At 54.0% G+C, this 24,100-nt stretch overlaps 1 protein-coding gene and 1 long non-coding RNA gene across 2 annotated transcripts; one reads left to right on the top strand and one right to left on the bottom strand.

The window, feature by feature from the left end:
• The first annotated feature begins 30 nt into the window (after positions 1-30).
• On the top strand, positions 31-10,877 carry LOC310883613. Its single transcript, XR_014573607.1, has 2 exons — positions 31-646; positions 980-10,877. It is a non-coding gene; the product is annotated as an uncharacterized lncRNA (long non-coding RNA).
• Positions 9,336-24,093, bottom strand: BRAP (BRCA1 associated protein). The gene is made up of 12 exons (XM_083804221.1): positions 23,958-24,093; positions 23,722-23,868; positions 22,978-23,179; positions 22,025-22,214; positions 21,010-21,123; positions 20,377-20,525; positions 18,129-18,204; positions 17,377-17,515; positions 16,764-16,873; positions 15,011-15,100; positions 13,001-13,104; positions 9,336-11,728 (listed from the first exon to the last, which is right to left on the bottom strand). The coding sequence occupies exons 1-12, from the start codon at positions 24,037-24,039 to the stop codon at positions 11,368-11,370; spliced, it is 1,764 nt and encodes a 587-aa protein (XP_083660347.1). The 5' UTR covers positions 24,040-24,093; the 3' UTR covers positions 9,336-11,367.
• Between the last annotated feature and the right edge of the window lie 7 nt (positions 24,094-24,100).

The following is a 24,100-nucleotide window of genomic DNA, read 5'->3' as shown; positions in this document are numbered from 1 at the left end:
CGGGACTACACGGTGATGGGGGGGGTAAAAGGAGGGGGGGGGGGGTTAACGGGGGTACCGGGCTCGGCTGAGCCCCCCCCTCCCGCCGCTCCCCCGGGATCCCCGCGGAGACGGGGAGGGGGGGGAAGGGAGAAGGGAGGCGGCGGGGGAGGGGATGGATTGGGGGGGAGGCCGCGGACTCTTTACGGGAAGTCGGAGGGAGACGCGGCGGTGCTGCGGCGGGTGAAGGGGCGGAGGCGGGGGAGCGGCGGGACGGGGACACGTGAGGCGGCGCGGGACGGCGCCGGGCTGCGGGGCCCGGCACGGCCCTCACGGCACCCGCCGCCGGCCCCTCACCGCCCCGCGGGGCCCCAACCGCCCCCTTCTCCTCATGCCCAAGCCCCGGAGGAGGAGGAGGCCGAAAGCTGAGGGCCCTGTGGTGCGGCTCGGCCCCGCCGGCAGCCCCTCACGGTTGCAAAATCCTGGGGTCCCCCCCCTCAAAAAAAAAATAAAAAATGCCGCAGTCTGAAGAAAAAAAGCGCTGCGTTGCGCTCACCGGCAGCAGCGAGGAGCCTGGGGTGGCACCAGGGCTCCGGGTGTTGTCACGGCTCCTCAGTGAACGCTGATACATCAAAATAAAACCTCCCCTGTCCCGATAAAAGCCCGTGTACGTACGGGATTAGCGAGAGCAGATGTAACTTCAAGACCCAAGAGCTAAATTGATTTATAGCCATGGTTACTCAAAATGCTCGGAGTCTAATCTATTCATAGAAATGCTCCAGAAATCCCACAGGATTCAAATGTAATAAGCAGGAGCGGTGCTGTTAGGCAGGCATTATTTATACACCTTGCTTGTAAAGCAACAGTTTTCCCGTGCGGTTGAAAGTTGTGGGTGGCAGCACACGGTGGTAAAAAGATAACAATATTTAACAGCTTTCTTAAATTAGCATTTTCCCTATACTTTTGACTGTTAAACTCCTGGTTTTGTTTTACCTTACAGGCCCGAATAACCCTGTGGTTAACGCGTTGTTCGCTAGGTGCCGGGTGCTAGCTGAAATGGGCTCCGCGCTAAGAATTGCTCCGCTGAAAACACTCGCCCAAAACAGAGGCAGAAGTTTCAAGGAAGTTACGTTTTCCCATCGCTTCAGTGAACTTGCTGAACGTTTTGCTACTTCGCGGCCACAGAATTGAGAGAGGAGGATATCGAGGATTTCTGCAGTCCGGGAAGTTCTAGTAAAGGGAAAAACTAACGTTTCCCAAAAGAAAAGCTAAGAAACAACTCTTAAAAATTATATGTATATAAATAAAATAATAAAATCCACTAGCGCACACACAAAAACATACATTTCACCGAATTCCTAAGGTCTTCTGTGCCTTTTGGTTTGTCCCAAAGGACCTCAGACTGAGGGCCTCAAAGTGCTGCCGCAACAGGAGAAACGCAGCAGGTGAGGAACCGGATGGTTCCAAAATGCACCTTGAAATGAATTCGAGTAAGCTACGGGTAGAAAGAGGGCTCCTTACTCAATAGTGATTTCGTCAGTGTGCTTCACATGATAAAAAACATTTCCCAAAAAGCCAAGGAAGTCTGATAAGAGACAAAGTCTAGCACATCCAGGACACTTAAGAGGGCTTTTGTTTTTGTTTTTTTTTTAATGTAAAGGAAGTTATTTCAATGCTTTTTCAGCTAGGAACATTTACGTGCACGGCAATTAGTCACTCTTTGTGGAGTAAAGGTTAAGAACTATTACAGAGCCTCCACTGTGCTGAAGTGGCAGCCATGCTGTGGAGTCCTGCTGGCAAAGACGAAGCCCTTGATATTCAAGGATGTCAGGAACATAAAAAGCAAGTTCCACGGGCAGGGATGGTTTCTAAGACGTGATATGAACACACTAACTTATATTTTGGGGCAACATTACGTACTTTGAAAGTGGCTGTGTGAATAAGGCTCTCGTGTTCGTATCTGCAGTAATGACTCAAGCGCAGTTGCTGTTTGACTTGTTTTCTCCTTCAATGTATTCTTTGTTTTGTTAAGCTCTGTTTGGTTTTCATTGTGCCTCCCGTTTTTGTTTGTCGAGCATCTTCATGCAAACACTTCAAAGCGAACGCAGCAGTGACCGAGCTGAAGTGGCTGGGGCAGCGACGTCCACCAGCGGACCTGCAGTTCGGGCACCGGGCCCGGCCGCAGCCCGACGGAGGCAGCAGGGGCTGCTTGCAGCCTCTCGTCGCGAGTGCGCTTCCACGGCGGACCCAACGTGCCCGTGCAACGGGATCGTGCTCCCGTTACGGCACGCAGCTCCCTTTACCCGTGGCGTTCGCTTCTACCTGCGTACGGCTCTTCTCTTACAGGCAGCGATTCCCAATATTCCGTTTTTATTGCTTTACGATTTGGCTCTATTGACACGCACACAGCTTTTTTTTTTTTTTTTTTTTCCTGGATGCAGTGGTCTGCCTGCAGCAAAACTCCAGACTCAACGTTACATCCTCCGTGGCCAAGAAACAGAAGCAACCGGCTCCAAAGGAGAATCACATCCTATTTTGCCCTTTCTGTCCACGTCCCAGGTTAGAGCTGGTCTTTCTCCGGACTACTACTTTCATTCAGTTCTGCGTCTACATGTGCGAGCTGTATTTGCACATGAAGATTAATGAGCCTGATAACATCGTTACTTACCCGGAAGTGCTGCATGATGCAACGTTTCCTTGATACAACCTGCTCTGAGGTATCGTGCTCTTCCTCGAGCCAGCCAGGGTGATCCTCAGCGGTCTTCAACGTGATGAAACACGCACGCCTGTGGAGGGACAGCCGACACGAGCCCTCAGCATTTATTTTAAGCAAAATCAGCTGTTAGAGCAGCTCGCAGACCTGAGTATTTCTACACGCGTGTTTTCTTTTCCCTGAAGACTTCTCTTATTTATCCATCACCACTAATCCTCTTCTCGGAGGCTGAAGCTTTGTGAACAATGCTATGGGCACGGGGAATCTCCGAACAGACGCTCAGAAAGACGTTAGGAAAACAAATCAGGTACTCTAACAAACGAGAAGCACTTCCCGGAGAGATACGATATCAGCTAGTCACCAGAGCTGCAATCAGTTTTAACTGATGAACGCACCACTGGCCAAACCTGAAAGAGGCATGTGCACATCACTGCGCAAAGCCCCAGCTCCGAGGCGAGACAACCGCTGCCTTCTTCAGCTCTTCCTCCCCGCCCCGGTCGCTGTGCGGAGTCTTTTCAATGCCCGCAGCCCCTCCAAGTCACAGCTCGACTCTGAGAAGAGACCAGCTCCCATCAAACACGTGTTTCGGAGCCGCACGTGCACCTTTATACCGCTGCCTTCCCAATTCCTTTCAGCCCACCAACACCCTCCTCCAGCTCCCTTCGGGCTGCGGATGGCAGACGCGCCGCGGGGCCGCGCACGCCCCGCCGCCTCCCTGCTACCAAGAGGAGGTGAGGGAAAACGCTCATGTCCACAGGGCTTGGGAGAGAGGGGCGCGAGTGCCGGAGCTCCTTTCACCTGTAGCCACCATCTTAACGAACCTCGCTTTCCGTTTCCGTCGGCTGCGGTCACTAAGCGAGGGCTTTCCCTTCCTCGGCAGGCAGGAGCCGTTCGGAGGCGCCCCAGCTTCACCGTGGTTGGTTTGGGATGGGGCTGCAAACGGGGAGCCCCCGGCTCCGCCCTAGCACCAGGAGGTCTTCAACCTAGCCCCGTGCTTTATTCGATAGCTGTTTTATTTATTCGATTTAGCTTTTTCACAAAGGGGAGGGGAGAGCCCAGCCTAACTCCTGCTAAGCAGCAGCAGACAAAGCGATCGTTATGCCAAGATTTAGCTCTTAAATCCCTCAAGATCTGGTGCTCGTAGAGCATAAACAACCTTCGCCTCGCAGCCTCGTCGAGCTGTGCCTCCACATTTCCCGAGCGCTGCTGCGCAGACCCTTCAGTACCCGTCCTCTCCCTCTATCCCTTTGCTGAGACAGGCATGCCAACAAGGAAGCCAGTTGCCATGGCATTTTTTCCCCCTACAGACAGATGTCCATTAAAAACCAAGTCAGCCTCAGGTTTGCTTCACAGAGCAGCTTTCCGTTGTTATTACCAGCGTGCAAGGAATTTCCACCGTGCCCCCTCACCTCAGATGTTTCGGTGCACTTTGGTTTTAATCCCCAGTGATTAGAAGGAAACCACTCCAGAGCAGGCACAGGTAACGTTTAAAGGACAAACCTAGGCTCAGGATCTTGTTTGACGTTTTTTGGCACGTGATCGGGTTTGGAAAGGGCTGAATTTGCTACCTCTGGGGTCCCCCCTCCTGATCTCTAGAAATCCCTGCTAAAATCATCAGAAATATTGGAGCTGTGGAATTTTTCCCCTTGCACCTGAGGCTCGGACCGGTGATTTTGGCTCGGGGTGAGCCCTGGGAGCATCGTCAGCAGCTCCATCGGCGGAGAAAGGGCTCCCACCCCTCCGTGCAGGGACCCCCGGGGCCCAGCCTCTGCTGGCAGCGCTGAGCGCTTCCAGCGTGCGTGCGCGTGTCGAGGAGGGGTGTCTCCTCCTTGGTTCCGAGGCCACGTTTTTGTTTAAGGTTGGAAAAAAGCTTAATGGATTCCATACTCCCCCTCAGCCCATCCTGCCTGCGGTCGGGGCCAAGGGCTCGGCAGCAGTGTCCCCAGGGGAGAGCGGGGGGCGTCCTGCCGAGCACCAGCACCGCCCCACCGGCGTCTCCGCGGGGCTGAGCCGCAGAGGGAACCCGCCGGGTGTTTTTCTTCGGGTGGCAAAGCCCTGAGCGCACGGGAACCTGACGCCGAAGCTTAGCTGTGCGCGGGAACGCAGGGAAATCGGTTTGCACTGCCGAAGCGCCGCAGCGCTGAGACAACGTGGATGATGGCAGCAGAGCTGTTGAAGAAATCCTCGCGCTGACGTCCAGGGAGGGTCTCCCTTCTCGTGCCTGGGTTTCAACCCGGCGTGCTTTCCAACGCGTTCTCCGTTTCGGCTGGGGCACTTGGGAGCCATAGACCTTCTGCGTGGGAGCTGACATTTTGGAGGCATGACTGCAGCTCAGAGCCCTGCATCCGGGCTGGCTCGCACCACGTTTTCCACAAGAGCCTGGGCTTTCAAGGGAGCCAAAACGGCACAATTTCAGCTACGGCCCGCAGGAACTGCGAATACGCGTGGCTCCGTGGAAGAGCGGGGTCTGAGAACATACCCAGATGCGGGGTCCCGAGGGAGGATTCCCTTCCAGACCCACGGAGTCGCTTCCCAAGATGAAGCACTTGGATTTCTCCTCTCGGTTACAGCTAGCGCAGCTGCAAACACGATCAGGAATACCTAATCCTCTTAACCGCTCCTGCAGCACGACTGATCGCTGCGGAGGAAAGCGCTGCGGCCCCGGGCGCGCTGCCTGCGTTGCCACCCAGCCGCGGACAAACCCCGGCAGCCCCGCAGCGGCTCCGTCCCCCCGCGGACCCCTCGGGACCCGGAGGTGGGTCGCCCTTGCCGTGAAGCCGCAGGGGCAGGATGGTGAGGGGGAGGCCAGGAGCTCCTGGGATTTCTGCGTCTCCCCCGGGAAGCCGGAGCGAATTCGGAAGTATCTGGCGAGGAGAATTGTCTGGAGAAAGCCCCCTCTGCCCCTGGCGCATTCCCTGTGCTGGTGGAGCGAAGCAGGCAGGATGGGAGCAGCCGGGTCCCTGCCATCGGTGTCCCCATCTCGCTCGGCCGCGTCTCCCGCTCGGCTCCGCCGGCCCTCACGGATGGTTTTCCGGCTGGGGCTCCAGGCAGGCCGTGGATGCGCGCCAACAGCACTGGGATTTCTCCAGCCTGCGTTAATTCTGCTTGGACCAAGCTTACTGGTAGAGTACAGGAATCGTTCCCAAAGACCTGAGCACGTTTTACACCCCAAACAGATTTGCCGTGGTTTTAGGTTTAGAGCCCAGGCGTGAGCACCGTGAGCTTTCTTGGAACCTCACCCACACCTGCGGGGGGTCTCCCCCGTCCCCAGACAGAGGGAGACCACCGGGGCGGGTTTGTTTCATGTGCCCCTCTGCTTTCCAGGGCATTTCCTCACCTACTGACCCACCAGTAGAAACCAACAGCTATCACGTAAAGCCACACATAAGCAGAGGGGAGAGCAAAGAGGGAGGCAGAGGGGTGCAGACATCTGGCAGGAACATCGCCAGCTTCGAACCCCCGAAACCCCAGCCACGTCCCGCACTGACCTTGTCCCCCAAGTGCGTAGGGACGCTGAAAACAGGAAAGGAAAGCAGCCAGGTTGTAAACTACCTCCAAAAAAGCACTCCTCGAGCGCATCAAGGAGCTGACTGCTCCGCCTGGGGCGGCCGGATGGCTTTTGCAGATGTTTTGCACCCTTTGCACCTGCTCTGGGGGCCTGCCCCACGCCCAGCACCGGCACCAGGGCCCGGCAGCTCACCCAAGTGCCACCTTCGGATAGCGAGGGGCAAGCAGGGCCCACCGGCTGCGTCGCCTCGAGAGGATGCAGCTGCATGGAGCACAGCACCAGCACCCGCGGGGATCTCAGGTTGGGAGCAACGCGCAGAGAGCGCGAACCAGCGGCCGGCTCCTCCTCGCCTCTCCCCCCCTGCCCTCGAGCCCACAAACCCCGCTAACATCCACGACCGCAGAACCATCGCGTGGCGAAACCTGCACGGACGCCCACATCCCCGCCTCGTGGTGTGCTGGCACCGGTGAGCCCCAAAACCTTTACCTGCTGCCCGACCCCCGCGCCGGGAGCCCCTGCCTGCCCCCGAGCCAGCTCCAGCGAGGCTGCAGAGCCTCCAGGAGCTTTATAGGAGCTGCTGGCCCCAAAATAGGCTCAACTGGGACCGATTTCCTGGTGGGGAAGGAAACATTGGTTTCTCCGAGGTGTTTGAAGTTTCTAGCAGCGTGGGACAGGAGGAGCGCGACCCTCCCGCCGTCTGCGCGAAGGTGGCAGGAAAGCACGTGAGCGTCTCGAGGTTTGTTGTCTAACGCAATTAACCAATTACTTCCAGGTCAAGAGGGGGCAAAGCTATAAACGCTGCCTGCTGCTCCGACCGTGTTTGCTCAGGGGTGGCGCGGGAGCAGGAAGAGTTGGGCGCGGGGCTGTAACTCGGACTTTAAGGAAAGCCAACGTCAAGAAGCGCTTCCTGCTTCACGGGGAGCTGTGGCAGCGTGGGCCTGGTCCGTGCTCTCCCTGGGCGCTGCTGGAGGCGTCACCGAGCAGGAAACGCTGGGAGCAGCAGGCAGTTTTACCGCTGAATTGCTGGGATCTGCGTGGAGAGATGCTTCCAAGGAGGGGCCGGGCCCGCATATTTCCCCCCGAATTTTGTGCATCAGGTTTTCCTGATTCTCATAACCCGTGCAGGACTTAACCCGGAGGAGACACGAGCGTTGAGTGTCGCTGCCCTGCTGCAGAACGGCCCCAGGCACTGCTGGCAGGCGTGGGGATGCTTTGGAAGGTGGCAGGGGCTGGGTGGGTTTGCCCTCAGCCCCTGCTGTCAGAGCACACTGCCCGCTTGCTTAAAAAGAGGGGAAGAAAGCGTAGGAGACATCAGCACCGCTTCCTCCGCGCTCCGACGAGAACGGACACGTCGGCCGGTGCGGATCAAGGCAGGAATTTTCCACGGGGCCTTAGGGAATTCGGCTCCGATGGAAAGATAAACAGAGCGCGGAGCGGGTGCCGCTACCCCGGGCCTGGGGCACGGCGGGCAGGATGGCACCCGGCCCCTCGGAGGGACACCGGCAGCAACGTGTGTCTGTCACGCTTGGACAGACAGACGGACGCCCGCGGGGTTCCTCCGTGCCCGCTCCGCTAGTAGCCCTGCGTGGGGCTTTTCCAGGGCACGAACCACGGAGACCACGGAGGCGTCACCTCACCTGGGTCCTCGGCTCCTAAACCAGCAGAGCCGGCGTCATCGAGGGCATTAATTGGCGTTAAGGGACACGCTCTTCCCGAGGGGCGAATTAGCCCACTGAAAAATTAACGAGTCCCTGGCCCCGCAGTCGGAAGGGATGACGAGGAGCTGCGTCAACTCGCCTCCCCGTTTAACTACCTCTCCCCGGGAGCAGCTGCTGGAGCGAATCCCGTCAGCATCCTCAAAGCGAGGGGTGCCCTGCCAAGCTGGGTGCAACTTCTGGCTCCCGCTCCTCTCCGTCTGGGTTTCTCCCTGGCCGTTTTAGATCCCGCAGCCTTTCCTACGGGTCCCTGATGGCCTGGAGCAGGTGGGTGCTCTCGCCCCAGGGGTGTAAGGGCGATGCTGGACGCTCCGGAGCTGCCTTGGACACTTTTGCTGCACGCGGTGAGCTGAGCACTCCTGCCACCACACACAGAATCGCGTCGTTTTGCTGTCCCCCTCCCTCTCTGCCAGCCTGCAATCAGGGACCTCTTACAAAGAGGCCACGACGGGATCCAGCAAGTCTCGCAGAACGCGCTGGCCGCTGGCAGCCCTTCCTGCCTTGTCCGCAGGACAGAGCTCCTCCGTTTGCTGCCCCTGCTGGAGCATCTGCCCCCTCTTACCACCACGCGGAGTGCCGAGGCAGGCTCTGCCCTAGGTGTTGAAGTACCACCCCAGACACCCACCGCAGCACCAGGGGAGGCAGCGTGACCCCTTCGCCGATCAGTAGTGGGGAGTTTTCCTTCATGGTTTTAGAAACATCTACGTAAAATCTATTTTAAGGTTCTTAATCATAGCAGGAGCTTGGCCGCTCTCGGCTGTCCAGCGCTTGGGGGAAGCTTTGTGCTGCTGCAACCTTTTACTGTGGTGATCCTGAGTCACCGGCCACAAATCTGACCAGATGTTTGAGCAGACCGCAGGCGGGAGAGGTCCGAGCCCCGCTGCTTTTTCCAGGCACTTGGGTGTCCAGATGAGGGGTGAGGAAGCCCTGGAGCAGCCTCTGCCTTTCACCACGGGCCATGTGTGGCCTCAAACCACAGCCGCGCCGCCTCTTACCGTGCAGCACGGTCCCACAGGGGGGAAGGTTGGCGAGGGAAGGGGCCGTAAGCCTGGGGGAACCCCGCTCGTCTGCGGCGGTAAGCAGCCAGGCGGACACCCCAGGTTGCCTCGCCACCCAGCACGATTTTAGGAAGCGAAGGGGACTCCTCGAGGACGGGGTAAATCGATTTAACCCAAGTATTCAACAAGCCTTGCTTTTTCTGCCTGAGCTGCCTACTTCTGAGCTGGAGGTAGTTACCCTGCCTTATCTCCTATCAGCTCAGCTGAACGAAACTTCCCCCAAACATCACAAAAAGCTCACTTGGGCAGCTTTGCCTTCAAGTTAGGACTTGAAAAAGAACAGGCCACGCATTTTGCCCTTCTCCCTGCCATCGCCTCCCTCCACGTCCGGTTAGCACACAGACAGACAGACTGCACGCTGCTTTAATTTTTCAATCACATTTTTTGAAAATGAATTCCAAGATAAGAGTACAGCATCTTAGTGTTCTACACAAAGCAAGCTTTCAGCAAAAGTTTGGAGGATCTTAAGGTGGTGTAAAAATATATCTTAAATAAAATAGTTTCTATAGGAGAGCAAGCTGTCTTGCACATCTCTAGGTCCTTAGAATAATTTACAGAAGGCAGAGGCCCGGTTGTACAATCCACACACTAGAAAAGAGTTAGTGTACATTCATGCTACAAAGTTAGAAAAGGTGGAAGTTCCAGAGGATTGGGGCAGAGCTCCGAACCAAAGCAGTGGATGCAACGAGTGCACGAACAAGCGCCGCGTATTCCAACGCGAGGAAGTTTAACACTTCCAGTCAATAAAGTCAGGAAGCGGATTATAAAGACTCACCTTCCGAGAGTCGTTCTACGTATTGTAACTCGTTCCTTTTGCTTGGCCAAAAAGAACAACTTCTATCAATAGAGGACTAGCTGTCTTACTTACTAGCTCCAAACCGGAACAAAGAAGTCAGATCTCCATTTTCAGTGTTACAGACTAAAGATCAAGGCTGTTCCTGCAGTTCTAACCACGCAAGAGGATCACACTGCGGTCCGAAAAGACAACTGCACGACTCCCCGGCCGTTTTTAAAAAAGAATTAGCATTTAAACACTCAGGCTGCTGAGCACAACACAGCAAACAGAACAGTCGCCCCTCCAATCGTGATAAAACTGCGCCGAACCAGAGCATCGAGTCTGGCACAGATTCTCAGTGGAAGGAGGAAAAAAAAAAAAGATTTGTCCACAGATTTCCCTTTGGGGGGTTGGCATACTTTTTGGGAAAGTAACAGAAAAGTCTTGCCAGCCAGGATTTTGGACAGAGCCGTGTTCCAGAGCAGAAGAGGCAGCGCTAGGCTCCCAGTAACTGGATACAACAGCTGCATCTAGTGGCGAGGGTCTGGTCGCAGGGCAGCGCGCTCAGCTCTGCGGGCAAACCCGAGCACGGCAGCCCTGCGGGCTGGGGGCTGGCAGCGGCGCGAAGGCTGAGTGCAGGCATGTAGGAATTGGGCTGTAAAAACGCTGCGTTAAGTTATTTTCCTCACCTCGTTCTGAGGATAGCGCTGGAGCTCATGCCAACCTGCTCCTAGTGCAGCTAGGGAAGGGAAAGCGTACGCACCCCGCTCCGGGAGGATCAGAACACTCTGGCAGCTCTCTGCACACAACACGGACCGGTCTTCGCAAAGACGGCTCCGTTTAATTTGTAGAAGTGCCTGTAAAATAACTACGTTAAACAATTTCCAGAATAAAAAGCCTTTGATACCTTCTGCACCGAAGGCAGTGACCACTGGCCTGTCAAAGGCCCTCTCTAAAATGAAGAAACAGATAGTAGCAAAGTCCCCTGAAGCATTTAATATCCTAGGTTACAAGCCTTAAGGACTCGTTTAGTTTCTTACACCACTGAGATGGTTTCACTTCCACACCTCGCTCCTTTTTATTTCCGAACTACAGTTCTACTCCTGCGCAAACTGTTCTGCAGTGTCTGGTCTGCACATACTACAAGGAGATGCATATAATCTAATTTACACTGTTTCTTAAATAAAAAACAACATTTATTAATCAAGAATACTTTTAAATCCAGGAGTGGGGAGAAGAACTCGAGAAGCCTCACACGCTGGGCCTTAGCCTACTCCGCAGCACCCCTGAGGGAACGCGATGTTGAACACTGCGCACCCACCCCAGAGCAGAATACTCTCCAAGAAGAAAGTCAAACGCATGACAGGAGGGGGCTTGGAAAAGGTAGGAAGGCAAAACGGTCATTAAGATCTGCCTAAAAACAGCTAAATAGTGCAGTGAAATGCTTTTAAATACCACAGACACCTCCAGTGACTGGCAGCCAGTTTTATGAGAAGCTCCGAAGACAATTTCTAGCTGAGCTTTACTGAACTGGGCGTTCCCAGCCGGAGTCCCGAGAGGCGGGCCTGGCCTACCACGAGCACGGCCAGATTCAGTTTGGGAGCAGCGTGTTCCGATCTTCATTTGCCCCTCTTGCCGCGGCCTCTCCTGGAAGAAGGTTTGCCCGTGCCCCCCGCGGAGGAGCTGGCGGAAGATGCCACCGCGATGTTGATCTGTCCTTCCTGAATCTCCTGCCGGGTCTCAGCTGGGAGGTGATTGATTTTCTGTTGCGTCTCTAAGTAGAACATGACATCGCGCAACTGCTCCTGGATCTCCGAGATCTGCAGGTCCTTCTGCTCGCAGGTTTCCTTTAACACTCTCTCCTCTTCCTTGAGCTTGTTCTGGAGCAAGGCTTGATTCGCTCGCAAACACTTGTTCAGTTCTTGTTCCTCCTTCAGCTCGTTGGAAAGTTTAGCCACTTTGTTATTCAGCTGAGAACACCTTGCAAGTAGAAGCACAAGTCAGGAAAAGCAGTGTATTACACTAAATTACACATTCCTGCATCCTTTTTTATTTCCAGTCCTTAGGGAAACTGTCTCCCCAGCTGTCCCCAGCCCCACCATGACCACCCAGAACTTGGTTTGGGCCTTTTGGCAACAGATGGGCAAGGGGAGGAAACACAAAAGGACTGAACCTCCCCCCCCCGGGATATTTCTACCCAGTTTAATGCTTGCTAACACCCGCTTGCCTGCACAGTGCTACCTGCACATAAACCAGGATGCTGTGGGAGCAGAACCACACCTTTGACCCTCAAACAGCATAACCCAGGAGAGCCCTTTCCCTTGCAAGTTGGGCAATTCCACCTCGTACCAAAGACCAAAAGTGCAGGCAACAGACAGGATGCGGGGGGAGCACGGGACTGTAACCTTGAACGTGCATCTGCAATTTCAAGAACAGGTGCCAGAAAGGGCACAGGAATTACATGCGGTCCTGACAGCTAAGGGCAGCCAGGGACTGGAGATAATGGCTCCTACCAAACTGTAAGTACAAGACCCTGGAGATTGCCCTTCACTCAGAAGTGCGATGCTCCCACCAGGATATCAGTACCTTCCCGCTTCACAGACAGTTCTTTCCCGTTCTTAACAACTCAGTGCTTTTCCCCTGAAAGTTTGCTGGCGTCACACAGACCCTGCTTTCCACTCCTCAAGGTGAGGTTCATGAGCCACCACTCCCTAGTTTGAGTCCCTGCTCCCACCAGGGCTGTGGAGAGGCAGCAATGCCGGGAGCCTGGTGAGCTGGGAAGAACAGACCACGCAGCCCCACCTAGGGAGCCGGAACACGCTGATCTGCGCTCTCTCCATGCCTGACATCTTTTATCTAAGCACTTCCTAAGATCTACATTTTTCTCGGTGCCCGGTGAGATGCCTCTGTTGGGCTGCCTTTCTTCTCTTCGGATGCATCCGCCGACTGCAAAACAGACTGGCGTCTACTTCTGAGCAGGCAGAGGAAGGATTACTGAAAGCTAAATACGCAGACCATGTAAAAAGAGCCACGGGCCCAAAAGCTGCATTCCACTCAACAGGCACTTTCAAGTTGGGAACACCTACAGAAATGAGAGCTTTTTATAAATGAGCGGGGTTCTCAGTAAACCAGTTTAAATAGCTCAGAGTTGCCCAAGAATAGCAAGATTTTTTTTTTTTTCTCCTCCTTTTTGGATGTCAGCGTGCAGAGCTTTAATGGCTGCATGGAACTAAACCTGGCAGCGGTACCCACTTCCTTTCGACAGACTGCTTTTCTTTGAGCAAGTCATTCAGCCTCTGTTCCAGACTGTCACACTTCTCAATGGTCTCTTTAAATTTGGTCTTCATGTTGTTAATCTGTAAAAACAAACACACAGGCATTTCAAACAGATCAAAGTCCTGGGCACTTTCATTATGACATTCATTTTTCTGGTGTGGTTTCTAGACTTTGACCAATTACTATATCCAGGTAAGCAAAAGCTCTGAGGCAAGAAAAGGCTTAATTTTGATTAAGACCCTCTGCATTACACGTTGCGGTGCCCGACAAGGAACCACGTTGCCGTGGAAGTTGCTCCTACAGAACAGCAACTCCGGCTGCAGAGCTGTGCCAGGGACCCCATTCAATAACAGCAACAAACCCCACCACCTGTATCAGCTCCTTAACTTCTTAGTGACTGCAGTTCAGCGTTTACACAAAAAGCATCTGAGAGAATGGCTACCGGTAAACTTAAATCTCCACCTGAGAGCTTTACGACGCGGAGCTTTTGCTCATTTTAAACTAAACGTCAAATAAGTATGGTCAAAGTCTGAAAACAAACGCGCTACTCCACTCAGCACTGACTCAGCAGCGCGCTGTCATAAGACAGTGACCTACTGACATGAATATCCTGCTCATGTCAAAGGCAAATGGAAACACGTTGGATTCCTCTCCTCCTCTACTTCAGAACTAGAGGCCACTGCTGCTGAAAAAAGCATGCTCCCATTCTCTAGGCACTACGCAGAACACACCTAAACTTTTAAGGTAAGATTTAGAGGAGATCTATAGACAGAAATACTTGTTTCCCCTCTATAAACGTCAAAAGTATGCTTGCACGTACTGGAGAGAGGAATTTAAAGGAAAAATGCTTTCCTGGAGGAGCAATCTGGATAAATGTCAGTGTCAGCACACACGCTGTCTTTGCTGGTGCCAGAGTCAGTACAGAGCAGGTTTTAAGCCTTCCGGCCTTAATCACCGAATGTTTATGCAGCTGATGGTTAATTTGGGGAAGTAGCGTGAGCCCTGATAATGGAATACACTGCAGAGTGGCACTGATCCAGGCACGACTTACACGGCGTGAGTGCCATGAATAAAACTGTACGGATCTTTAAACGCAAAGCCACATTTAAGGTGTATATCACAGTCGTTTCATCACGGTTGTTTCACTTTGCGGATCATGTTTCCTGGTCACGTGCAACACAATTTTTGCTACACCTTTTCCTTTTCTGGGGATGTCTGTGGGATTTCTGGGTCTGTTCTTTAGACCAAAGTCGCTGACCACTATTTCACTGGTCCTAGTTTCTGCATTTAGGATGCTACATAACCACACGTACTAAATAGTTAATTAGAAGTCATGCAGGAAGTTCAAATAAGGACTCAACCCTAAATCCTGACGCGCTTTAAACCTAGCTGAAAGGATCTACGTAGAGTGAAAAGCATTAAAGTATTCTCTCTGGATTTTTGCTCCTGACATTTTGAAGCAGCCCTGCCTACAGAACGCTTTATGGGAGGAGACTCTGAACTTTTCCCACTGGGTGATGAGGAAAGGTAGGGGATCACAAAGAAAGGGCAAATCAATATGCATTTGGAGCAGAAAGACAGCCGAGCAAATTAAAGTCATACTGTCCATGCTACACTAACCTTCCCCAGAGAAAAACGTCAGTGTGAGACTGATGGCATCAGCGAGCAGGGATCCTGCAGCAGCGCGGACTTGTTTCCACCACTGCTGCAGCTTCCCGAGCAGCACGTTTAAATCAGCCTTAGATCTAGGTGGCAATCTACCTACTTCTGCATCACTGAGCAGCAAATTGCTAGATGTGAGCACTGAGATAAGCGACACATCTCGGAGCCAATTTTCTCAGCTGGTAGCGAAACAGGCTACGCGAGGTCACGTCACGCGACGCGCAGGCTGCGTGAGACGCCGAGCAGCTCCACTTCCCATCCGACTTCCCAGCGGCCAGCACCTCGTTTCAGCGGAGCTCCAAACATCCCCAGAGCAGGGCTCACCTCTTCGGCCGTGTCCTTTTCTATCCGGACGATCTTGTTTTCCCAGTAGATTCGCTGTGATTCCAGCTGGCTCGTTAGCAAATAGGAGTACTACAAACACAGAAGTATGCGCAGAGCCGTCAGCTTCTCCTAAGGGTGGCTACGCCGACTGAGAAGCCCAAAAGGCTCCAGTGTAAAAAAATCAATTGAATCGAATGAGATTGAGCACAGAGGGCAGTCTGAACACACGTGCAATCTGCAGATCCAGCAGATACGCGTTTCACCAATTTGGTTTCAGAATTAAATCACACGATTTTCTGGAATCAAGTGAAGTCCTCGGAGCACAACAGCAAGGACCAGGTGAAAGTGCCACCAAGCCGTACCCACTATCACACCAAACACTTTTTAAAGAGACAGAATTTCTCACTGTAGTAACAACAGGGCTCAAAATCTTACACTCCACAGGAAAATGAAGCATCAATCATCTCTGCCATGAGTCTGAGATCCCAGGGGCCAAGTTCCCCATTTCTAGCCCAAAACCCAAGGGGGAAGGGTAAACGCACACATCTAGCTTCACTGTAAGAGCATCTCTGGCAAAGCATCCCCAGCTGCGCATAGCTATTCGCATTTACTGTTCTCCAACAAGTACAGCCCATCCCAATGTTATTCTGGCATTTGAACAGGGATATGTGCCTTACATCCCCTCTTTTCCCTCCTGGTTCTGCAAATGAGTTACGAGAAGGTTGGAAAACGTGATCGTTTCTTACCATCAGGCTAAGAAGCAGAGCATTAGGCATTCACTGTGGAATTAAACATGTGCAAAAAGCCTTGAATGCTCTCAGTAGTATCAGGGAGCCAAAACACGCTGCCAAATTCGTTCTCTCTGCAAACATTTAGATCTCATAAGCCAGACAGAGAGGTCTTTGACATACTTTAAGCACTGACCTCCTGGCACTAAGGGTTAAAAAATAGCTGGGTTTGCATCTAAATGTTACGCAGAAAACTCAGGGAAAAACGAACAAATATTTATTTGAGCAATAAGCTCACAAAGGCTGGTCTCCACAGGCTTCTCCTCTACAGATAACCTTGTGTCTAATGCGACTGAAATCCTGCTGCAGTGTATCTGCTCGCTGAAGCAGTAATTTGAGTTTCCCTTTAAAATAGATCACTGGCAAGGGAAAACTTGCATGAACCTTTGTTTTACCCTTCTAGTTAGTGTGGGAGAAGCCGGCCAGCAGGCACAAAAAATCATTGTCTGTTGAAGGGACGGGAGCAGAGCAGGGCTGGTGTCAGACAGGGCTGTCAGCTTTCTTTGATAGCCAAAGTAGGCACGCAGCTACGGATTCCTACTTACTTGCTTGGCGTACAAATCAAACGAATCAAATCAACAGCTCCTTACCCATCCTGGGGCCTTATGCCAAGTCACAGTTCCACCAGGAAGGGTCTGGAGAGCGAGTCCGGGCATTTGGACCCATTTCTCTTTGCAGTGACCTCAGTGTTTGTAGCAGCATAAGCAGCTAATCTCCAATCTACTGGTGAACACAGGACGAGACTGCAGCCAGCTTACTCTTAGCTGCATTGGCTCTGCAGAGCCAAAAGGTTTTTTTTTTTTTTAAAAAAAGTAAAAATATCCTGCTTCTGTCTGAAGATGATTGCCTACATGCAGGGAGCAGGTCTGCTGCATAAGCTGATGTCATTTTCTTGTATTCATATCTGATTTGAAACATTTCCACACAGCAGCACAAAGCAGAGCCCGACGAGCCAAAATATTTACCTCTAATTGTAAGGCATCAATTTTCTCCTCCTGACACATATCTCCCTCGCACTCATACTGAACTATCTTCCCATCAGTTTTACTTGCAACCAGCCGGTGGACGTAGTTATCTGAAGAGAGAAAATTCAACCAAAAAGGAGTTTCATGCTTAAGAACACCCAGGTTGACACCAGTGGAAACACTTTATGCAGCACAATTAACCACGCAGACTGCTGCAGCAGCATATTAGCACGGCAGCAAGCCAACAAGAGATGTATTTGTTATTTAGCAGGCTTTGCATAGACACCTTGCAGGGTATTTATTACCACAGCCCATTCTCACACCTGAGGGCAAACTGATGGAAAGGGAGTAACAAACATGTTCCGTGGAGGCTGCAGGACCGCTCCAGTTCATTACGGAATCGTGTTCTCCCTCTCCCATCTGCTACAGACCCACGGAAACTGCTATTAGAGAGGAGATGGATGTTCCCAGAAGAGGAAGGATTAGTACGGATGCAAAGCCCTTAACCTCCAAGCAAACTGTCACTAGCGTTCTTCCTAACACTGCTGGGGTCCCAGAAGCTGTTTTACAACCAAGGTCATCCTACAAGGCGGGGGGAAGACAGAGCGCTCACCTCCAGCGTAGTCCCAGACTCTGTGGTTGGTCAGCTGCATCGCGTAGGTGTGCTGGGTCTCCTCGAAGTGTTTGTAAGCGTGTCGGCTCACGTAGCGGCCGCAGCCTATGTGCCCACATATTAAACAGATCCAGAGGTTCTGCAGGGAGAACGGGAAAGCTCTGTCCTCGCAATACTGCCAAACGGCGGCACCGGCGCCTTGAGAAAGCACCATCTGACACCAACGGCCTGCTGATGCTGCGCACAGCCAGGAACCTCCTTAAAACGCGAACGGTTTGCTTTTTCCCCCCCTCTCTCCAGGAAACCTCGTTCAGGTGGAAGAGTAAGGAGAAGGAGCCTGCAGACGCCGGGCACCTTGACAGACTACCACAGGCATGGATGGGAGAACGGCCTCGATTAATGAAGGTGGCAGCCTGACAGAACCACAAAAACAAGCTCTGAAGAGCACAGACCAGAAGGGAGCACCGAGTTCAGCGTTCGTTTGGCCCCCTGCTATCACACACATCTTATCTCAGGCACCGATCAGTTTACGCATTAACGCTCTCTAAGAACTGGAAACGTTTGTCATGGCAGGAAACCTGGGAGATACCATCCCTTCCCAGTACTGATTCCAGCTCAAAAGGAAAGCAGCTACACCACTGACTGGTGAAGCGAACCCAAAAGGAGCCACAGAATTAACCTCAGAAGCAACTAGAGCAGCTGTGCAGTCAGATCTAGTCTAGATCTCACTCACCATCCACCCACCTACTTACTTCTTGAACTCCACACTCAAAACACTTGTTCTCTTCCACTGGCTCGGGCGTTTGGCAGTATCTGCAGACAGGACACCTAGAGGGCAATAAGCAGCATGATTAGACACACGGTGCTCCAACTTAGTATTAAGGTAATTAAAACCAGAGCCAAAGAGCTCCGAGTGAATGCCTTATGCTGTGGGACACTCCCTATGCGCACGCATCTTTCAGCTCCCATTTAGCCCTCGCAATCTTGCCTCCATTCCACAAAAGGCTCCTGCTTTTAAGCCACTAAGTGACAGAAGAACAAATCAGTTTTTCCAAAGCCATTTCGGTCTCAAGTCAGCACTCTAGTGACGTGAGCGACACGCACAGAGCAACGTTCAGGTCCCAGAATGGCTCTTCCATACCCTCCTCATACGGTGAAGGCAATCAGATTTTATAATAAAGAGACTTCTCTTCTCGTTGTCACTTTATTTCTTGGACATTCTCCATTATTGCAGAGGTTTCCATGCAGCAGCTACACGCTGTTGTGGAAGGATGCTGTAACTACAGAGTGCTGAGGAGAGCTGATTAACAGCGAGGTGCCTGCACTTTGCAATATCACTTAGTGCTGAAACATCCCTAAGGACACGGGGGGGGCTGCTGCCTCGATTTCAGCCCAACCAAAGGGATTCAGGCTCAGCCCTTCTGGAAAAACGTCTAAGTCTACCCTAGAAGAATCCATAGCGGGCACCCTGCTATCATTTCTTCTGAAACACCACCGCTGTGCTGCCGGAAAGACAGAACCAGGACCAGAAAGAACGTTTGTCCAGGCCTCAACCACCACAAGCTCAGCTGGGGAGCGAGGTAACTCAGGCTCGGGATCCCGCTGCCAGGACTGGTTACGTATTCTTCATTAGCTGCTGCATAAGCTACAGAAATATTCAAGAGAGGAGAGCACGGGATTGCAGCGAGCTTTCTATACAAATTCAGGCACTCACAGCCTCTGAGGCGCCTAAGCAAAGCGGACAGGGCTTTTCCTCTACTGTTCTCCTAGACTGGGAGCAGAAGTTCTGCTGAAATTGTACATGAGATATCTAAGTGTCATTCTGAATCTTGATCCTACACTGGCTAAGCTCTACTGCTTCAAATATAAACTGGTTTTGATTTATGGGGCAAAGCAGCCAATAAGCCTTAATAGCTACAAACCTGATTAATCCCACCGAAGTTCTTTTACTTTGCCTCACAAATGATTTCCTCGGCCTACGTTTTTTCCTCGCACTGTATCACAGAATCAGGCAGTCGGTGGTACCAGTATCAGAGAAGAGCACACAGCGAGGAGGAGCAGCCTTCTGCTGCAGCACCCGCGACCGCCCGACGTGCAGTAAAGCAGCAGCGCCCAGAAGAATGCAAGATGTGAGCGACTGACAACACCTGGGCGCCAACCAGGGGCTCAGACACCTGCAATCCTACCTCTGGCGATGCGAAGGATGGCAGCAGCAAGAACAGGAAAGGGTTAGCGGCGGCCAGAAGAGGAGCTGCTTTAAGGACAGAGGCAGCTCCAAGCCCAGCGCTGCCCCGTGGTGGCCCTGACACAGGGCAGCTGCCCCCGCCAGGAGCACAGCCTGCCCTTGCTCAGCCCACACCCCCTTTAACAACGCTGCCTGCCCCGAGCAGCTGCCTCCTCCTCCTCCTGATTTACAGAGTGATTTTTACAGAGTGATCTTGTCCTTATTCTTTCCTCCCTGCCTCCATTTGTCTGGCTTTCCAGCCCTGTCCCCCTGCACAGCCCGCTCCAGCCCAGCTTTTCCTCACCCTCTGAGCATCCAAGTGAGAGGGGCGAGGCTGCTGCCCGGCGTGTTCCCAAAAGTTCCCCAAAGGATTTCCAGGCTCCAGCAAGCAGCGCTCGTCAGTCTGTAGCGCAGCCTCCGCTACGCCAGGGAAACTAACACCCAAAGAGAGGACACAGGAGGCTGCACAAAACAGGGCTGCGTGCGTGCAATGCTGTTTGTCCCGCTATTTTTATCCTACAACATTTTAAGACAATCTGCATTATTTTACAGCTGCCTCGTCGCCTCAGCAGCGAGGCTCACAGGAAACATCGCTCAATTACTTTTGGCTGGGAGATTTCTCCCTGGGAGTCCCTTAATGGAAAGGAAAAGAGCATCAGAACTGGCAGCAATCCCTGCCCCCACACTTTGATGAGAGGAACCGGTCTTGTCAGCACGTAGCCACCACAATGGGAGCAGGGTTTTAGATGTGGAAATAAAAAAAAAAAGCCTCTTACGTGGTGTCCTCCCACCGCTGCAGACACTGGCTGTGAAAGCTGTGGTTACACAGCGTGGTGAGGATCCCGTTCACGGACTCATCCATCCTCTCCAGGCACACCGTGCATTTTGGCAGCTCGGTCAGATCCATCACGGGCAGGCTGGCCCCCTTCGAAAGAAGAAGCGGAGACCAATTGCTCAGCACCCTCCCATCACCATAAACGAAGCACCCACGCAGGAGAAGTCAAACGTCTCTCTCACTACTGTTGGCACTAGGGTACAAAAACAGAACCAAGTGATCCTGCGAGCCTGTGCAGCAGGGAGAAGTTTACCAGAAAAGGAGGCAATTCAGTGCTCCGTGGAGCACAGCCTCACGGCAGCGCAGGGTCAGCGCGGCTGCTGCGGTCCCACCACGTTTTTTGGACCCACCAGACCGCTGCACCTGGCAGGGTTAGGTCAGAGACGCTGCACAAGTGAGGCACGAAGCTTACAGAGCCACCATACAACCCCTCCCAAGTAGAAACAGCACTGGAACGTGAAACGGGCTTCGGATTGAAGCAGCGAAGAGCTTCTTGCGGTGTTCTGTCCGGCATAAATAACCCTGGTAAGTCTCCCAAGTCCGGGGGAAAAGAAAGAAGAAAACAAAAACTTACGTCTTCCGACTTGAAGACCTCGGCGCGCTCCACGTACACCAGCTGGCACACGTCCTCCTCGATGGAGTTGAACTGCCGGCCGTTGCACGCCATGTAGAAGCTGTCTGCGTCAGCCTGTGCACACGGCGAGGGGGGGCGGTTAAAGAGAGAAGGCTCGCCGCTGAGACAGCCATGGAGGAGGAATCGGCTGCGTCCTCTCCTCTCCCCTCCCGAGCGCTCGGCAGGAATAACGGATTTCCCTTCAGCGCGTTTGCGAAGCGAATTCGGTCTCTTTGTGAAAGTTTACGAGGGCCCCGTTGCAGGACACCGATACCGGGGTCGGGGAAGGGGACAGGCTGACTGAGGGCGAGGATCCACTCACCTGTAGCAGCTCGGGTGGGCTCCGAGCTGCTTGTAAAGAGGCAGAACCAAACCCAGCCCTACCAAACGCCACCCGTTCTCAGGGAGTAACCTCCCCCAGCCCTTCGCCTCGCAGACAATCACACACGGTGGGAGCTGAACGCCACGTTCCCTCGCTCCCCGTCACGGGAGGCAGATAAGTAAAAGCCCGCGGGGTTTGCTTTTGCTACCCGCCCGGTGCCACCCGGCCCTCACTTTTGGGGGCAGATCGCCCTTTTCCCGCTGCATTGGCAGGGGCTGGGAAACCACCCAGTTCCTCAGCAGACCGAGTTTTTCCTAGAATAGGAGACAAAACCCCCCTGGCAGGTCTCTTTCTGCTCAGCACAATGCACTGCTCTCTCTGAACGTGCTCTGATGGCAGAGAACAGGGTGTCCAGGTAGGCCTAACAGCTTTTAAATCTCCTGCCGCCAAGAAATTGCATAGACGGACCGTGCAGACGCTTCCCTGCGGGTCAGGGTGTGGGGAAAACCTCAGCGAGCAGCCCCAGGGAGGTGCTGGGCAGTAGGACGGAGCTGTTTCACCGAGGGCAAAGCACGAGGTTGGCCAAGAGCCGGCCAGCAAAGCCACGCAGCAGCCGTACAGCCCTCCCGAGGCACGGGGGCTTCCAGCTCTTACCTGGGAGCTGAACTTGATCAGCACCATGTACTGGTTGGGAGTGGAGTCTCGGATGATTTTCATGTGCTCGATGACTTCGTAGAAGGAAGCCACGAACTTCATCAGGTCGTGGCTGGTCATGGTAGCGGGCACCGTGAGGATGCAGAGCATGGCGCTGCGCCTGACGTCCTCCTTCAGGGAGGTCATCTTGCTGGGAAGGGAACGGTTACACGGCCCCACGTCACTCCAGAGGGGACGGAGGCACGGCTTTTATCACCCCTCCCGCAGCCGCAGCCACTAGGATAGTTTTGTTGTCAATCCGAACGCTCTTTTGCGCGTCTGTAAACGCTTACCAAGAAGCAAGGGGCTGTCGGAGCCTTAAATACCCACACGGAACTCTCACTTTTTATCAAAGGATCAAAACGGCACCTCCAATAAATAACGGCTGCGTCAGGAATAATCCATCACCTGTTTTTCTCTAAGAGCAGTTGAAGCTGGCAAGCCACAGAGGCTCAGAACTACTCGCAGAACAAACGAGCCGCATTTGTTGCCATTTCAAATGCTCATTTTGCGTCTCCTGACAGCTCTTGGGCAGACCCGAGACGGAATTTCTCCTGCAATTGCCGGGGAAGGGAGCAGAATTATAAGCCCTGAAACATGGGACGAAGCTTCCTGCTTCAGCGAGCTCCTCAGGCCCGCCGCCAAGACCTTGCAGACTGAAATTTAACCGCTGGATTCCTTGAAAAACTGCCCTTTTTTTTTCTTTTTTAGGAACCCCATTTCTTAAACCAGCCCCTGGCAGGAGCCCCGAGCCAACCCTGAGCTCCAGCACCACCCCAGGCCCGCGGGTGCCGTGGGTGCGGGGTCACCCTTCCCGCCTGCCGCAGCCCGGGGCGACCAACCCGCCCTTCCTGCTGGCCTCACCGCTCAGGAGCGCGGCTCCCAGAGAGCTGCCGTGAGTCAGGCGCCCTTACTTTGTTTTGTACAGGTGCATGATGCCGTGAACGATTTCAACCGAGGGATTCCCGCTGAAGAAGGAGATCTGGTCAGGGAGCTGCTTGGAAGGCGAGTCTGGAGCGGCCTCGCACTCTTGGCTTTGCTCGTCGGGTTTGGTTTTGTCCTCAGCAGACGCTGCCTCCGAAGATTTCCTTCCTTCCACGGCACCTTTGGTTTCATCTTTTACAAACCAAAAGCTTTCAGATTACTAACCAAGCAACGAGAAATGCTTAACGTTCTCCAAGCGCAGCCTGCACGAACGCAACGAGAGCGAGAAGCCAAACCGTGAGGAGGCAAATCGCGCCCCGGGAAGGCGGCGGAACGAGACCCAGCTCAGCTGTTTTGTCCTGGTGGAAACTCGGGAGCTGCCAAAGGCCCCGTGCAAGCCCCCGGCAGGACCCCAGCGTGCGAGTCAAGCTGGGCAGGTTCTGTTCAGCGCCCGGTTAGACCCTGACTGGTGCCGGTACCAGCAAAGAGCTGCCCGCACAGCTTCACCGAGCACAAGCAAGGCGAGCCCCACATTATTGGCTCCCCCTGTGCTGCTCCGGGGGCAGCGGGGACACCCGGGCACTGCCATGACCGGGCTCTCCTGCCCTTAAACCCCCACCAGGGGGGCACCCCAACCGCTGCAGCCCCCCCCCTCTAGGTGCCAGCCCCTCCCCGCACCCCCACCGGGACCAGCAAGCTCCTGCCGGTACCGGGCACCCCCCCCCGCCCCGTACCTGCCCGCGGCCGGATGGTCTCGATGATGACATCGGTGAGCTCCCTGCGGCCCAGGTGCTGGTGCAGGATGGCCGCCCGCTCTCCGGGACCTTTCCCCTGCAGGCAGGCCGGGGCCGCGCCGCTGCTGTCCGCCGCCATGTCGGGAGCTGTTGGGAGGGGGAGGGGGAGAGGAGGCGTCAAGGCCTAGTTCCCGGTACCGGGCCTACCGGGCCTACCGGGACCAGGCCGCACTCACCGGCCGCGCTGTAGGCGAAGCCGGCGGGCAGCGGCGAGTGCTCGCCCAGCTCGAGGCGGATCACCACCAGCGACACGCTCATCGGTGGGCCCGGCACGGCCCCGCCCGGCCCCGCCGCTGCCGCCGCCGCCCCCGGGAGCTCT

This window comes from Anser anser (genome assembly GCF_964211835.1).
Source record: "Anser anser genome assembly, chromosome: 18".
Classification (NCBI taxonomy): Eukaryota; Metazoa; Chordata; class Aves; order Anseriformes; family Anatidae; genus Anser; species Anser anser.
This window is presented reverse-complemented; position numbering and strand designations above follow the sequence as displayed.

Coding starts and splice junctions, on each gene's coding strand:
- BRAP (XM_083804221.1), bottom strand. CDS start 24,039: ATGAGCGTGTCGCTGGTGGTGATCCGCCTCGAGCTGGGCGAGCACTCG. Junction 20,526..21,009: donor AGGTCTTCAAGTCGGAAGAC/GTAAGTTTTTGT, acceptor CTTCTTTCGAAG/GGGGCCAGCCTGCCCGTGAT. Junction 16,874..17,376: donor AGTCTGGGACTACGCTGGAG/GTGAGCGCTCTG, acceptor TTCTCTCTTCAG/ATAACTACGTCCACCGGCTG.